This window comes from Pinus tabuliformis, chromosome 3_1 (assembly GCF_031772625.1).
Source record: "Pinus tabuliformis cultivar Carrire ecotype Pingquan chromosome 3_1, CPIR1, whole genome shotgun sequence".
NCBI classification, from domain to species: Eukaryota; Viridiplantae; Streptophyta; class Pinopsida; order Pinales; family Pinaceae; genus Pinus; species Pinus tabuliformis.
The window spans coordinates 710,723,856-710,741,865 of NC_142301.1; the positions used below are offsets into that span (position 1 = coordinate 710,723,856).

An 18,010-nucleotide genomic window follows, 5' to 3' on the forward strand; every position below is an offset into this window, starting at 1 on the left:
ATTTTTAAAGAGATTTTATTTAATATAAAATTTAAGCAAAATAAATTTATAAACATTTCTTTTGCTGGGTGGCCCCAGCCCACCCAACCTTTGGTTTATATGACTCCAAAAAAATAATCCAAATCATATTTATCACAATATATCTTGTCGGGTATAATAATTAGAAGTCAAATTTGTTTGACTTGGATCACTTACACTACACCTTTGTTGGAGGCAGGTAAGATAATGTAAGATTCTGATTTTGATTTGCATTGAATTAAAAGGATTTTTGATAGTTTGGGAGGACTATTTTAAAAAACTATTGACAAAAACTGGCTCGGAATTCACACTTGAAATTTATTAAAAAATTTGATTAGTACATGATTGGACTTTATACCTCGTACTATTTATTCGAAATATACATTTAAGAAAATTGGGTTTAAAAAAGACAATCCAATAAAGTAGGATTGATTTTGATCTGCAATAAAGTAAAGAATCTTTGGTTTTTGGATTACCTAACGCTTCGTTTTTTAAAATTTGGTTTTTTGGATTAACCCTTTGTTTTTTTAAATTTGATAAAAAAAAATTTATATTTATATATATAAATAAAAATAAGAAATAAGCATGGTTTATCTAGTTTATTTGAAAACTGCAACAAACTCTATATATCTATGAGCAGCCCATATAGAAAATGTAACTATGTATAAAATACAAAATAGCATATCAATTCTAGTGTGAGCTTGACAAGTACCCCGACATCCATATTGTTCCATGTATAAGCTAAAAAACAACGAGGATAAAAAACCAAAAACTAAGTAAAATTGTCCATGATATGTCCATATACAAATAAGGTAAGAGCATATCCAAAAATAGTGAAAAAACAGGAAATGTGATACTACAGAGAAGTTAAAACATAACAACATTGGATAATACCAATAGAAAACCATTGTGAGGGAAATGGCAAATATCCAGCATCCATGAAGCAACCACTTCCAGAGTGGTATGCAATCCATCATTGGAAGCCAGAAGTCCCATCTTAGACATGGCATAAGGAATAGTGTTGTGCTTCTTATGTATGTGCAAAATTGTGACCTGCCAAAGAGTGCCATAGAGATGAATGATGTTCCGGAGGTGTGAGTGGGAAATTGTGAAAATTCTCAACACATGATTAATGATGGCTTTATAGTCTCCATAGATTCTCAAATTTTATATATCCAAAAAATAAAAAAACCATAAAAAATTCCAAAATGCAATTGCCTAGCCTTCATATTAGTTCCTCTGCGCCAATGCAAATCTATACCTCCCATCTACATCTCCCTATTCACCACCATCAAAGAAACCTGCTGGAAAATATATATCTAGGTCAATTGTTCTATGTGAGGCCGATGGTGACGAAGATAAGACAACAAATGCTCTCATCATATAGATATTTTATTAATAATCTGACGGACATTGTGATTTTTATTCTATTTAGAAATTTTGATTTCAAAAATAAAATTATATTGTGAATAATATTTAATTAAATATTAATAAATAATTATATTTTAAAATTTGTTTTTAATAAATGATATTGAAGTAATATTGAATCATCTTAACTCTCACGGAGATGTAATATATTTTTACTTTAATAATTTAAAATTTAATGCTTTTAATTAAATTATAGTAAAAATTACCTTAAATAAATTTTATATTTAAAATTTTAAAATGTTTACCAATTTTAACCCATTTCAAAATCTATTTTGATTTAAAAAACGCTTTCTCTACTGAAATAAATTTTATATTTAAAAATTTTAAATCATATCAAAACCTCTTGGTCAAACTATTATATGCAGGCTTATAAGGCTTTGTCTAAATCTTACTCCATTTAAAAAACTGTGTGTCTACTTGAATAAATTTTATATTTAAAAATTTTAAATCATATTAAAAACTCTGTCAAACTAGGCTTATAACTTTGTCCAGCTACTTATGCAGGCTTTGTTCAACTATTTTAAATCCGGGAGTTTTGGGAAAATTTGGTTAGATAATTTATTAATTATTTATGTAGGCTTTGTCCAATTATTTTATATTCGGGAGTTTTGGGAGAATTTGGTTGAATAATTTATTATGAATTATTTTAATGCAGGTTTTGTCTAGCTATTTATCTGGGCTTTGTCAAATTATTTTAATAAAATTTTGTTATATAATTTATTATTTAATTTTTTAAAAATTTGATTGTGAATTTATAAATGTATATAGTATTTTGATAATTTCTAAAGGACTTAAAATATATTAAATTTACAAATTAAATTTATAAGTAAATTTGAAAAAAAAACTAGTTAGATGATTATTTATTTTTATTTATTTATTTAGCTATTATATCAATCAAGAGTGATTACAACTATCACTTACTCTAACATGCTAATGCAGGTTAACTCATTACCATTATTAAAGAAAAACCATGCCACCTAAAATTACCAAGATGGTGGTACCTAAGAGAGAGACTCTCACTCCTACCAAGTGACTCTTGGTCTTAAGGTCATTAATCTATTTTCTTATATCTAAGGAAAACAAACAATTACCCAATCAAAAACAATTTTAAATTGAACACCATTTTTGTTTTCTTTTTACAATGGGAAATTTATTATAACTCAGTTGCCAAACCAACAATAGAGACAACTATCTTTTCAAATACAAAACTAAACCAACAATAGAGACAACTATCTTTTCAAATACAAAACTACACCACATGAAATAATCAGCTAATAATCCCTAAAACAACAAATTTTCAAACCTATTAAATAACATTGAATCTTAATCGGTTAACATATTTCCTTATCTCCCCAAAAAAAAACGACTCATCCAAACCTAAATAATTTCAAAACATACTGCAAGCCATTAGAACATTACTTTTAGAACCACCCAAAATTTATTAATGGAAAAGGACAATAAATAAAACCATAAATGCATTAAAAAAAATTCCACTTACTATGGGAATCATTTGAAAAGTAAGGACATAAAAGTTAGTAAACGCAATCAACGCTGCATTTTTGGGGGCAATTATGTTTATCATTCACATACACATTAAATATACAGCCACACGGAGAGTCAGAAATGTTTTCGACTTCACAGAGAGGTTACCCAGAGCCAAAAAACCCGAGAAATCATATGCAGAGAACACTTTCAATTTCCTTAGAAGTAGAAAACAATTTAGTCGAATCCTACTCCTTTCAATCTAGATCGCCGGACTACTTTTTTTAAAATGGGTGTAACTGTGGACAAATTTCGTGACGGGAAGTGGAGCAGTTGGATAGCGTCAGTCGGTGTCCTCTTGAGTTTATTGGCTCTAATAACTGCTCAACCAGGTATGTACTAATGGAACCTAAGTTCACCGTTGTGTGGAATGTTGTAATGTTTCTGTTCTGTTTACCTATCAGTATCGGCATTTGATTTGTTGATGTTTTATAACACTTTTGGAGTTTCTGGTTGAATCGTCATTTGATATCATCTGGTTTTCAATCGTCATATTTGGTTGACAAGATATTGTTTTATTAAAAGTAATTTCTGGTCGTGTGGAAGGATTTTTGAGTATCGATTGCGGAGGGAAAACCAATCAAACTGGGGAAAACAATATAAGATGGGTCACTGATACTAATTATATAGACGTAGGTCAAACAGCAGACATCATGCACGCCTATGATTACAGCGACGGTTCTTACCTAGAGTTGGATACTCTACGATATTTCCCAAAGCCTCTCAAAAAGTCTTGCTATCAGTTGCCTGTGACCCCTAATGTGCCTTACCTCTTAAGACTATGGTTTATGTTTGGAAATTACAGTGGATCCGGACAATTGCCAAGCTTCGCTTTCTCTATTGAGACACTGGATATGTTAGCTATGGGAAACATAGCGATCTCAAATCCAGATAAAGCACTTTATAATGAAACAATATTTGTTAGTTCTGGCACAGTGCTGTACATCTGTTTGATCAGAACCTCTGTAGCTGATGATCCCTTTATCTCCGCTATCGAATTGAGGACCCTCCAAGCAGGCATGTATGAACAGGCTAAGCCAGGAACAATGTTGATTTCAGTATGGAGATATGATGTCGGTGGAAGTTTTATGCTTAGGTGAGTTTACTTTAGAAATATAGGTAACAAGTATTGGTTATGATATTTTTTTTAATGGAAATCTGAGAGTCATATTTTAATGGCTTTGTATGTGTAATAAAACAGGTATCCTGAAGACAAGTTCGACCGGATCTGGAAATATAGCTCAGATTTGATTGTTTCTAATTCTATTTCTCTACGGTTTGTAAGTTGTGATGACCCCATTTCAACAAACAATACCAAGGAACTTCCTCCACCTGCTGTGATGCAAACGGCGGCAGTTATCGTGGATAATGGTTTTAAATTCACTGTAGGACCGACAAATGGTCACAAATTACTACTGTTGTTATATTTTGCAGAGATCGAGAAGCTAAATATGTCTGAACACAGATCCTTTTCCGTGAGAATAAATGGTAAAAATCGGTCTGAAACCATTACTTCTCTGAGCAATAATTCTACCCTGGAGCGAACATTCATATCCAACCAAGCAGAGGACTTCAACTTTGCCTTGGTGAGCACTAGTGACGCTACCAGTGGTCCTATCATCAACGCTTTTGAGACTTACAAAATAATTGACACCCAACCAGCAACATATGCACAAGATCGTAAGTTACCTCGCTAATGTTTTGTGACTGGAATTGTAGATATTCTGATTAAATTGCTAACCAAGTATCTTTTACAATGCAGTAAAAGCTCTTGAGGCTATCAAAAGCAGGTTTGGCATAAAAGATTGGATTTCTGATCCTTGCTTTTTGATCCCGTGGAATGGAATTGCATGTGAGAGCAGTACTACTCTACCCATAAGAATTTCGGAAATGTAAGTTTAATTCTTGGATTTGTTGATAGCTGAAATCATAAAACTCATGAGATTTATGGGTGAAATTTTATTTTACAAAAAGGGTTTTGTTACCAGTAATTTGTCAGGGAAGAACCTTACAGGATTGGTGCCTAACGATATTGGACAGTTGACCGCATTAGTTAAAGTGTAAGAAAAATCTGACCTGTTTAGCTAAAATGTAAGCCAAATTTGAAGAATTCTTGATTAGGCTTATGAAGGGGAACATAGTTTATGCTTGCATATTATATCATATAATACTATTCAGCATTTACTCGTGTGTTGAAATTAGCAGGTCCCTTGACAATAATCATTTAGTAGGGCAATTGCCAAATTTATCCAGTTTAACCATGTTGGAGAAATTGTAAGTTCCTTTTCTACATTCAATTTTTAGTATGTCTGTTTTTTCTCAACATTCAATTTTCAGTTTGTGAGCATATGCATTTTCATAGAACTAAAATTTACACTGCTAAATTTGTAGATATCTGCAAAACAACAACCTGAGCGGTCCTCTTCCGTCCTGGCTATGTGAACTGAAAAACCTAAAAGAATTGTCCGTCTTCCTCTTTCCTCGATCTCTACTTTCTTTTTGTGTCATAATCATTGTCTAATTAAATGGAATTAATTAATAAATACACCATTACTCACATTCACAGGAATATAGAAAATAATAATTTCAGTGGTGTAATTCCTGTCCAACTTCTCAATGGTTCATTGAAATTCAGGTAATCATATTCTATTTTATACTCCTTATGTTTTGACATAAATCTCATTTGAGGTTCATAATTTTTTTTTCATAATGATTAATCCAGTTCAGATTTTGGTTTATTTTACTGGACAAATTTATGGAAAATGTCTATCTTTGGTCTGTTGCAGTTACTGTGGAAACCCCTACTTACTTATGCATAAGGGGAAATGCACTCTGCATACAACAAAGAAGAATAAATTAAAGGTTATTCTGGGAATAACACTGGGCGGAATATTAATCATCGCTTTAGCGTTGATTGTAGCTATTGTCGTGTATTGGAACAAATTCAGGAGAAATAAACAGGGTGTTGCCAACAAAAGAAGTGGACTGGGAATGGAACCAAGATCTTACTTGTACCAAGGTTAGTAAATACTATCATATTACAAATATTATAATATGATGCATAGTGGTAGTCTTCCCTGTAAATGAAACTATCTTACATTGGCTTAAAATGATTTTTTGTGCTTTAACTCTCAGTAACTTTATTTTCCCTGAATGGATTGCAGACTACTCAATGGTCACGGTGCCAAATTCAACAAAATCCCGTTCCTTCACTCTAGATGAGATGATAACGGCCACACAAGGCTTTAGCCAGGAGATCGGACGAGGAGGTTTTGGATCGGTGTTTTTAGGTAAATTGCCCGAAGGAAAATACATAGCCGTCAAATTGCTCTCACAGTTCTCCCAACAAGGAGTTCAAGAGTTCTTGAATGAGGTGATTCTCAGATATATTTTCAATTATATAATACGGTTCATTGGAATGATCTAACAAGGGTCAATTTCGGTCCAATGTAACATTTTCTAACCACATAGTTTTTGGTCTACTCATGAGTAGTGTATACATTGTAAAATTCATGTCAGTGATTTTATTGGGCGAACAGGTTGATCTTCTTTCCAGAATCCATCATAAAAACTTGGTATCTTTACTGGGTTATTGTAACGAATCACGAGAAATTATGCTTATATACGACTACATGTCGGAAGGGTCTTTAACGGATCATCTTTCTGGTAAATTATATTTTCCTCAGCTCTGCCCTTAACCCGATTTACCTGATTGTAAATATGAGATATGTTTATTTGAATCACTGGAATAGCTCAGAATTATGTTTATTTAAGTTGCCTACTGGTTATAGAATAGATGATAGGTATATTGTTAAGGTATTTTATGATGTGAAGGTGACTTGTTTTCAAACAAGAGGTAAAATAGATGATAGGTATATTGTTAAGGTATTTTATGATGTGAAGGTCACTTGTTTTCAGACCAGAGATAAAAATCCAATTAATGTGATGAGCAAAAATCAAAAATCTAGCTGATATGGCCCAAGCGGATACATCCCAAGTCCAGTATTATCCCCATAATTTTGATAGCCCTGTGTTTCTATAAATCTTTCCTGATATCAAAGCTCACACCACTTAAAAAAAAAATGTTTATTTAAGTCAATATAATAGTTAACATAACCAACACGCATTTACTTCTCTTATTTTCTCTTACAGGTCCTAATGCACATCATTCCAAACTAAATTGGAGAGCCAGGCTCAAAATAACTTTAGATGCCGCTCAAGGTAACTCTCTCTTAATTACTTTGGGTGTACATGAAACTTTTATAATCTAAATTGAGTATCGATTACAGTAAAATTTTATCCGTAACCACATATCTCACGTTACTCACCTGTGGTTTCTACTCAAGGACTGGAATACCTGCACGTTGGTTGCACCCCCAAAATAATTCACAGGGATATCAAGACCGCCAACATCTTGTTAGACAGCGATTTGAATGGAAAACTAGGCGATTTCGGTCTTTCCAAGATGACAACTGATGGGGAGGCTACTCATATTACCACTGCCGTAAAAGGAACTGCAGGATACCTGGATCCAGAGTATGTCAGACATAATAACTTGCAAGTCATTATTAAAAGCAGAGATAATTTTATTTTGTTTTTCCATGGTACTTATCAACTTTTTTGTGGGGACACTTGACAGGTATTTCAACACTCAAATGTTGACGGAGAAGAGTGATGTGTATAGTTTTGGAGTGGTTTTGCTGGAGATCATATGTGGTAGACAACCCATAGATCTAAAACTACCTGTAGAGGAACTGAACATCATTAGATGGGTAAATAATGTTGCCATCGAAAAAATATTTAAAGGCAGTAACAATAGAATATGTTGTTGACTTATAGTGCATCTTCGGCAAGATTAACCATATTTTTGGGCATATTTTATAGGTGAAGCCGTATGTAGTGGAGAATGATAATCCGAGCAGAATATCAGAAATCATTGACAAGAAGTTGGGTGGAGGTTACGACATGACATCTATCACTAGTGTTGCCAAAGTAGCGATGAGATGTGTTCACGCTGAACCGTCGTGTAGGCCGAGCGTGAGTGAGATTGTTGCAGAGCTGAAAGAGGCTATCAAACATGAGGATCATCGTGCTTCTACAATTTCAATTTCAGAGGACGCTGGTATTCAAAGTAGTGATTTGTCGTCAGGGCCGGTCTCATTATCCGTGGATTCAACCGCACACGGAGGAATAGGGTGGAGTGACGATCACAACTCCAATATTTCTCAATTGGTAAGGTAAGTTGGCACTTTGCTGATATGGATTGAAGGGAGGTTGGCAAAGGAGTCAAACCGACAGGCCCTCGTGATGGCATGGTTTACATTTATTATTGTTTAAGCGTCGCCCGAGAGATAATTGTTTACATTTAGGTCACGCGCATTTGACATAATTGTGTCGCATGCATCTCAAAAAAAAATATGGGGAAACTTAATATTCTTTATATCCTAAAGTCGTGGGACTTTTCCGTCTCTGCGCTGAAAAAAACGCAAATTGTAACCATCTCGTCCAATCTTGGGGTGGTATGTGGGTGTGTATATACACCATCCTACATTATGATGAATAAAATCCGAAAATGTATATACACTTTTTTTGAGCAGTATATAGTGTTATACATCATGTCTAAAATTAATCTTTATCAAATAGGTATTATGTATTTTCAATTTTTCATATCAGTTTTGAGAATTTATCACATTAATTTTTTTTACAAATTAATGATTTTTGAGGGTTAAAAATATTATATTACATTCCTATGATTTATAGGAAATTTGAAGCATATTTGGAATCTCACAAAGTCTGTAATAATGGACATGTCCCGTCTGGACCCGGTGATCAATTTAACTTTATTGATATCAACGGAAAAACCATTAATCATGATTAACATAAGTATTTTTCACCATTTTCTATATTATAATCGATTAAATGGTACATCCAAGTTGGCCATCTCTCATGTAATGATCTAAAATTCCTTTTGAAAAAGTTTTGTTGTTTTTAATAAGTACATCACGAGAACCATAATTAAGGATGATATTTTATAATCTTATTCATTAAAAAATTCGTTCCATTATTAGGTATTTTTTTTAAATTATTCATTCTGTTTACTAAATTGTAACTAAATTAACATCTCTTTTTAGTATAAAATACTTTTTGAAAAAGTTATGTCGTTTTTAATAAGTACATCACGACAAACATAAATAAGGATGTCGTTTTTAATAAGTACATCACGACAAACATAAATAAGGATAATAATTTATAATCTTATTCATTAAAAAATCCGTTCCGTTATTATATTTTTTTTAATTATTTCTTCCATTTACTAATGTGTAACTAAATTAACATTTGTTTTGTCCTTGCCGCAAGTAAAGCACGGACCATAATAATTGAAATAGTGGTCTTTAATATTTATTTAAGTTGATTCGTATGACAATTTTTTTTAACACGAATCGGTTTGATTATTTTATATGGCCTCTCGTCAAGGCGAGAGGCTAAAAGTATAAGTTATATTTATTTTTTAAGTTAGTATTTAGAAATTTCATTTGAAAGAGTAAACTAATGCTAACATTTGTTAAAAACATTAAATGTAGTTTTTTTTAGCAGTGTGGATGTACCTCTTGTTATCTATATCTTATATATTTATAAGACAAGTTATGCGACAGGCCACAAACATGCCACCAGACCACAAAGACCAGATTAGATGGCTTTGTGCATGTGTCTTATAAATTTATCTTATATGTTTATAAGATAAGTTGTGGCACGCCACAGACATGCCACCAAGCCACAGAGACCAAAGCAGATAACTTTGTGCATGGTCACCAATGTCGGGCCTCCCTGGTCAACTTACAGGGCCACGGTGATTGCTCCAAGAGGGGTCTCAATGATAGTGAGTCTGATGAAGCCGATGTTTACAAAGAAAGACAAGACGCTAAGCTACATGTTGAACATCAGCGCCAAGCTTGTGAATCTTCTCCCAAGAAATTCAGAAATAATATTTGGGCAACTGCTTTGAAGCGACGAGAATCATGTTGTGCAAAGCCCAGAGTTAACTCTTCTATATGTATTACTTTTTTTCAGCACGCCTCGTATGCATGTATTACTTTTTTTTTCAGCACGCCTCAAACTTAGAGTGAGTATCAACTCTTTTGCATGTATTAATTTTTTTTAGTCTCTTTCTTCTTCTTCTTTTTTTCCTGCAGAATGATCAATTTCTATTTATAACTTTACATAACTATTCACAACATCAAAGCTAACAGGGATAAGTATTATAGTTGGCATTCAGAATACTATACAAATACGTCCCAATGATGGGCAATAATAAGTACATCATGAGAAACATAAATCAAGATGATATTTTATAATCTTATTCATTAAAAAATTCATTCAATTATTATATATTTTTTTAATTATTCCTTCTCTTTACTAAATTGTAACTAAATTAACATCTCCTTTTAGTATAAAATCGCTTTTGAAAAATTTATGTTGTTTTTAATAAGTACATCATGACAAACATAAATAAGGATGACATTTTATAATCTTATTCATTAAAAAATTCATTCCGTTATTATGTTTTTTTTTTTAATTATTTCTTTTGTTTACTAAATTGTAACTAAATTAACATTTTTTTAGTCCTTGCAGCAGGTAAGGCAGGGACTATAATAATTGAAATGGTGAATTTTAATATTTATTTAAGTTTATTACTATGACAAATAATCCGTTAGTCTTACTAATAACTATTTTTTTTTTAATATGAATCAATTTAATCATTTTATTTGTCCTCTTTTCAAGGCTATAGGTTAAAAGCATAGGTTATATTCATCTTTTAGCTTGGTATTTGGAAATTTCGCTTCTCAGAGTAAACTAATGCTAACATTAGTTGAAAACATTAAATGTAGTTGCTCTAGCAGTTTGGATATACCTCCTGTTACCTATGTCTTATAAACTTGTCTTATATGTTTATAAGGCAAGCTACGCGGCATGCAATAGACATGCCACAATACCACAGAGACCAGACCAGATGGCTCTGTGCATGGTCACTAATGTCGGGCCTCCATTGTTAACTTACAAGGCCACGGTTATTACTCCAAGAGGGGTCTCAGTGACAGTGAGGCCAAGGAAGCCGATGTTTACAAAGAAAGATGAGAAGTTGAGCTACATGCTAAGCATTAGCGCCAAGCTTGTGAAGCTTCTCCCAAGAAATTCAGAAACAATATTTGCGCAACTGCTTTGAAGCCAAGAGAAGCATGTTGTGCAAAGCCTAGTATTCTTAGAGTAAACTAATGTTAACATTAGTTAAAAACATTAAATGTAGTTGCTCTAGCGGTTTGGATATACCTCTTGTTACCTATGTCTTATAAACTTGTCTTATATGTTTATAAGGCAAGTTACGCGGCATGCAACAGACATGCCACCATACCATAGAGACCAGACCAGATGGCTCTGTGCATGGTCACTAATGTCGGGCCTCCATTGTTAACTTACAGGGCCATGATGATTATTCCAAGAGGGGTCTCAGTGACAGTGAGGCCAAGAAAGCCAATGTTTACAAAGAAAGATGAGAAGTTGAGCTACATGCTAAGCATTAGCGCTAAGCTTGTGAAGCTTCTCGCGAGAAATTCAGAAACAATGTTTGGGCAACTTCTTTGAAGCCAAGATAAGCATGTTGTGCAGAGCCCAGTATTCTCAGAGTAAACTAATGCTAACATTAGTTGAAAACATTAAATGTAGTTGCTCTAGCGGTTTGGATATATCTCTTGTTACCTATGTCTTATAAACTTGTCTTATATGTTGATAAGGCAAGTTACGCAGCATGCCACAAACATGCCACCATATCGCAGAGACCAGACCAGATGGATCTGTGCATGGTCACTAATGTCGGGCCTCTTCTGTCAACTTACAGGGCCACGGTGATTGCTCCAAGAGGGGTCTCGGTGACAGTGAGGCAAAGGAAGTCGATGTTTACAAAGAAAGATGAGAAGTTGAGCTACATGCTAAGCATCAACGCCAAGCTTGTGAAGCTTCTCCCGAGAAATTCAGAAACAATATTTGGGCAACTGCTTTGAAGCCAAGAGAAGCATGTTGTGCAGAGCCCAGTATTAAATCTTCTGCATGTATTACTTTTTTTCAGCACACCTCAAACTTACAGTTAATATCAACTCTTTTGCATGTATTACTTTTTTTTCAGCCTCTTAAGCTGCAAAAAAATTCAAATTACTGGACCAATATGTAGGTCAAAAACCTTCTACCTGTGATATCTCTCTTTCACAACATTTTATTTCTAATTTTCTGTAGAATGATCAATTTCTATTTATAAGTTTACATAATTGTTCATAGCATCAAAGCTAACAGGGGTAAGTATTGTAGTTGGCATTCATAATACTATACAAATATGTCCCAAGGATGGGCGATAATTCTTGCAATTTGATGAACCTACAAACTGATGCACTCATTTTTTTCAATCATCTGTATAAAAGATGCATCACAATGCAAGGGTTTATTTGTATTATACTGTGTTTTAAAGCTACAAGTGAGATATATACAATCCACACCTCTACATTTCAAAAATACTCGTAAATATCTTCAACACAAGTAGTACACATTTGAGGGTCTGTGTGGTCTTTGTCTTTGTCTGTGTGCTTCGAACAACTTTGTGAATTGGAGCTTTCCCCCTGCTTTGCCTTTGAAGGTACGCCTGATGAGCAACCAAGTTAAAGATTGACAAAAAAAAACAAATTTATCATATAGGCATTGCTACAAGGAGTTTTGAGTTTATGTTTTGAAACTCATACTCTACCTTTTAATGACCGTTGCTCTACTAATTTTGTAGCGGGAGGCTTTTGACATTCCGAATGATTCGAACTATGATCAGTGAGAGGATTCGATTCCGGATGAATTTCGTCTTTAACTGTTTTGGTTGAAGTTCTTGCCTCTTTCTTCTTGTTACACTCCGTCCCTTTAATGCTAGGATTGGGAGCATGAACCTATGCCATCGATATCTTTGAATTAGATTCTTTTTACTGAGGTAAAGGAGAGCTAGAGTCTTGTTAAACAGATTATAAAAATAAACTAAAATCATAAAAATCTCAGCAAAACTAACTTTCCCTTATTCTTGCACTTCAGGCATCAAATCCAGATAAAGGCTTAAATACTTAGAATAAGATTAGGAGGATCGCATTTTAGAACCAACCCTGGTTTTTCGCTGTTGAAAAACAATCGGTAATAGGAGCATGAAGATTTGTGACATCGCCTAAAACTATGCACCTTTTACGCTGAGAACGCTTGCATTGGCAGCGAAATCATCCACTGCAACTCGCTTAGGAGTTCTTTTCCTAGTTTTCTTCTCATCTACTTGTGATTGAATCACATAAGAAAAATCTTTCGAAATACAGGCAACTCGAGCTCGAGTAATAAAGACACAACTTTCCCGTCCCCCTGACATCTTTAATATCCCCACCAAAAACAAGATCCACTAACAAACAAAGCACTAGCAATCCTTCCTTCTAAACAACATTAACGCATAATCTGTTTCCACGACTTCTTAACTTCTTGACATCAAGAATCTTTTGTCATTCACTGGAACAACAAAATGCCAAAAAATAGTGAAATACTAAAATGAGAAATGTGCAGAGTATCTACAACATAGTTACCAAGTTCGAATTCGAATTCGACATGATATGATAAAAATTCGAATAGAAAATATTTAATTCAAAAAAAAAAATCGACACTATACATCTTAAAAACTATCATTTTAAACTCTCTTTTTTTGTAACGAGGATATTTTTAGTGCAATTTTTTCTAAATTTATTTTGAATTTTGAATAACATCCAATAAACTAGATAATATAATAACTTTACAAATACAATTCACTAAAAAAATACTTTAGTCACCACTTCCCTTCAATACTTCTTTATTTCTAAACTTAAATCTAAAATATTTTTCTAATTCCAACAGTGATTTATCTAAAATCCTTCATAATAAATATAAACATTTTTAAAAAATATCTAAAATTCCATAAAATCAGCCATTGCAAAATTAAAATCTATAACAAATTAACAAATTAACAAATTTCCGTATTCAAGCTTTTGTGATCCATAATGAATTAAGCAAAGTCTTTCGGTAGAAATCATATAAGAGAATTTTTTGGCCAACGCGTTTCGAATCAACAAGTGTGGTTCATCATCAGGACCAGATGAAGAGGCAAACCATGGCCTTTGCCATGGCCTGCCTATTCATCTGGTCTTGATGATAAACCACACTTGTTGCCATGGTTTGCCTCTTCATCTGGTCCTGATGATGAACCACACTTGTTGGTTCGAAATGCGTTGGCCAAAAAATTCTCTTTTGTGATTTCTACTAAAAGACTTTGCTTAAATTAATAAACTATTATGAATTCAGTGTAACATATTCTTCCTTTTCCTATTTTACTCGCTTTTTAAGCTATGAAAATAATAATGAAGTTCAACCACTTATCCTTAAAAACTGAGTCGAATCTTCCACCATTAACATTCTCTAGTAGTGAATGAACAATCTATTCCGTCTAATTAAACCACCAACAACAGATTTTGAGGCATCTCATTTTTCATTTAACCTCTTATCCAACCACTTATCCTTGAAAACCAAATCAAATTTCATCAAATAATACGGTATTCGTATCGGCAAATTTTCATATTTTTTGCTTGATTCTGGCGAATTTGGTAACTATGATCTACAGTAGTGATCACAAAAAACAAGGTTTTCTTCAAGAAATAAGGAGTTGTTGTATGAACAAAAAGCAATGTTTTCTTCAAGAAATAAGGACTTGTATGAAATCGTGTGAAACTAAGAAATCCTTGGGAAAATTAGCTTCTCAAGGTATTAAAAAAAAAAGCAAAATGTTTTTAGTGAAAGTCTTGCAAATATTATTTGAAGGTAATAGATGCAATTGGTGAAATTCCAGGAACAATCCGCAGTTTTTTTGGGACAGTTCTCTCCAGCACTAATCGCAGTATATATTTTTCATTAAGCCATAAGGGGCAGCGACTAAATCTGCACATAAACTCTTTGGGCTCCATTGAGCTTTAGTTGTACAATTCGAGAGAAAGGCTTTCACAGTAGTGTGAACTGTTGTGGCTGATTGCTTTTCCCAGTGTCGCAAATAATATTGTCTCCTTCACCATCAATGTTGTTGTAAAAATTATGATTATCATAACACAAGATGCAGCCGTCTAGTTGAACGAATCCATAACTGTTATATCGTCCTTGAACAAGCTTTGCTTTAGCCATGAATGCGCACTATTTGCAGTCAGAAGAATCTAAATATTCCCTGCTGGTAAACAATACTATTGTTGTTTTTCCCTTCAACAGTAGAAGTACTGAATCCACTGGCATAAACATTCTTCACCATTGAATCTAATAATGGTGTCTCATAAACATTTCAAAGTTGGTCCTTGAATTTAAGGTATAACAGAGCAAAACAAAGTTTGATATAGTTGAAATGTTAAGCTCCTTTACGTTTTCCCAACTGTTGCCTACAATTGCGGAAGTAAACTGCAGTCATTTCCTTAATTTCTGGAAACCAACTGCAGTAATTTCCTTAAATTACAGAAATCAACTGCATTTAATTAATTTCTTGTTGGGAGCTTCTGGAGTGGTCCATTACTCCCTCTGGAGTTCTCTACCATGATCTGTGGAACACTTGACACATAGCCAATAGAAGCTTGATGGAAGCTTGGCTATATATACTTCTGTTTGGTCCCCAAGCTCACTAACTCAATCCCCTTCAGTCTTACACCATCTAGTTAGAGTGAGCAGAGCTTGGAAGAGCCAAACAAGATCTGGGAACGATTTGTTTAGTTCCTCTTTTATTTGTTTTCCCCACACCTTCGTCCGAATAATTCCATGCATTACAATAGTGACAGGGACAGTCAGTTTTGAAGCTCCCGTAACTTTTCCTAAAGTCTTCCATTTGTAAAAAGGGTTGGACGACTCATAATATTACACCTTCACTGCGATTTATCAAAGGACCTGCAGCTCATGTGGTGTTGTATTAGCTAAGTCGTAGGATTTGTCTAGCCTACATGTGATACGCGGTGTGCCCAAGGCATAGAGCTCATGGGTATTGTGATGTATTAATATTTTAATGCAGCTCAGCAGGCGGTATCTGAAGTCGCATGTAGAAATTTAATTGACTCTTCGTCAATTTCCTCAAGCGCCAGGTGAAGGTCCGAGCAGTTTATTTTGGCATCCTGTACAGCAGCAAATTGGGAGTGTGAGCAAGCATCAATGGTTGGAGGTATTTCTTCTTGGGTATTAAAGTTTATTGTGATTCTTTTAAGTGTTTATTCTGCATTATAGAATCATATTTAAGCTTACATTTGGTATCAGAGCAATTTTTATCTTTTCCCTGGTGTTTATAGACATGCTCTATTTTGCTAATGCCATATTTAGAGAATTTTCTGAATTAAGGCATTTATTTGGAAATATGTTTAATTTTTGCTCAATTTGTATGCTTATAATATTGGTTTAGTTATATGCAATTCGAATAATTATTGTGCAAAATTTATTAATTATGCTCGTTATTTAATTTGCATGAATTGATTATTTCTGTTTTAAATTAAAACATGCTATTTTGGATGAGTATACGAGACCCATCGTTAAATATTATGCATGAATTTTATAGTTTTGATTATGCAAATTATCATTATTTTCATATCAAATTAATTTTTATGCATAAAAGAAATAATGTCTAGTGATCCATATAATTTTAATTGATTAGAGAATAGCCACAACATCTCTAATTAAATAATATTATATATTATGATTGGTTAGGATCACATAAAGATTATTTAGACATTAAATTTTAATTAATTATACTAAATATAATAAATTTTATCCCACATGAATTTTTATTATATTTATATAATTAATTAGGATAAAATATTCATAACTAACCCACAGGAATTATGAATTAATAGTTTTATCATAAAGTTCAAAACTAAGATAGAATTTATATCAAATTATAATCATAATATACCCTTAGAATTATGAATTAAGTGAATAATTTGATAAATTCAATTATAAAGAATAATTGAATCTACTTGAATTGAAAATTTAGTCCACAACCAAATTTTATGTCATTAGATTCAATTTTAAGCATGGTTTACATTGGTAAAGCATGAAATTTTATTTAGGCCTCAAATTTAACATAAGCATGCGATCTTTAATTTTATGCAGTTGTACAACTTGCAAGTTTCTTTGAAATTTGTTGTGACATCCCTAAACTTAAGGGAGATAGTTACAAGGTTTGGAAAGAGAGGGTTCTCCTTCATTTGGGGTGGATGGACATAGACTATGCTATTAGGAAAGATGAACCACTGACACTCACTAATACCAACACTGCAGCGGATAGTACACTTTATGAACGATGGGAGTGATCCAATCGCCTAAGCATGATGTTCATTAAGACTAAAATTTCAGTTGGTATTCGTGGTTCCGTTGATCAGCATGAAAAGTTTTGAGACTTGCTGAAAGCCATTGATGATCAATTCGTCACTTCAAACAAGGCACTAGCAAGCACCCTAATCATGAAGTTCTCATCCCTAAGGCTCACCAGCGTGAAAGGTGTGCGTGATCACATCATGCAAATGAGGGACATTGTGGCTCAATTGAAGAAACTCGAGGTTGAAATATCATAGTCTTTCCTAGTGCACTACATCCTGAACACCCTTTCGCACCAATAATGGACCCTTCAAAATCTCATACAACACACATCAGGATAAATGGTCAATTAATGAACTCATGACCATGTGTGTTCAAGAGGAAGAGAGTGATGGAACTGGGAGAAAGTGCAATGCTGGAAACGCATGGAAAGGAAAAATCTCAAACCAATCAGAAAGGGAAAGGTAAAGTACCTCCCAAGCTGATATCAAGAAGGATTCCAAGTGTTTCTTCTGTAAAAAGAAGGGATACATGAAGAAGGAATGCGCCAAATTTCAGAAATGGCTTGCAGACAAAGGTAATCCAACCTCGTTTGTTTGTTATGAATCGAATATGG

At 33.5% G+C, this 18,010-nt stretch overlaps 1 protein-coding gene across 1 annotated transcript; it reads left to right on the forward strand.

Moving 5' to 3' along the window:
- The first annotated feature begins 3,016 nt into the window (after nucleotides 1-3,016).
- Nucleotides 3,017-8,573, forward strand: LOC149189207 (putative LRR receptor-like serine/threonine-protein kinase At5g48740). The gene is made up of 15 exons (XM_089411772.1): nucleotides 3,017-3,320; nucleotides 3,535-4,084; nucleotides 4,190-4,668; nucleotides 4,751-4,880; nucleotides 4,977-5,048; nucleotides 5,194-5,262; nucleotides 5,380-5,451; nucleotides 5,555-5,623; nucleotides 5,775-6,007; nucleotides 6,153-6,361; nucleotides 6,528-6,654; nucleotides 7,141-7,209; nucleotides 7,335-7,524; nucleotides 7,628-7,760; nucleotides 7,873-8,573. The coding sequence occupies exons 1-15, from the start codon at nucleotides 3,218-3,220 to the stop codon at nucleotides 8,227-8,229; spliced, it is 2,862 nt and encodes a 953-aa protein (XP_089267898.1). The 5' UTR covers nucleotides 3,017-3,217; the 3' UTR covers nucleotides 8,230-8,573.
- Nucleotides 8,574-18,010: the final 9,437 nt, after the last annotated feature.

Excerpts from the sequence above, each read along its gene's own strand:
- LOC149189207 (XM_089411772.1), top strand. The coding sequence starts at position 3,218 with ATGGGTGTAACTGTGGACAAATTTCGTGACGGGAAGTGGAGCAGTTGG. Across the intron at positions 5,624-5,774 it reads AATGGTTCATTGAAATTCAG|TTACTGTGGAAACCCCTACT; the intron begins GTAATCATATTC and ends GGTCTGTTGCAG. Across the intron at positions 7,525-7,627 it reads GCAGGATACCTGGATCCAGA|GTATTTCAACACTCAAATGT; the intron begins GTATGTCAGACA and ends GACACTTGACAG.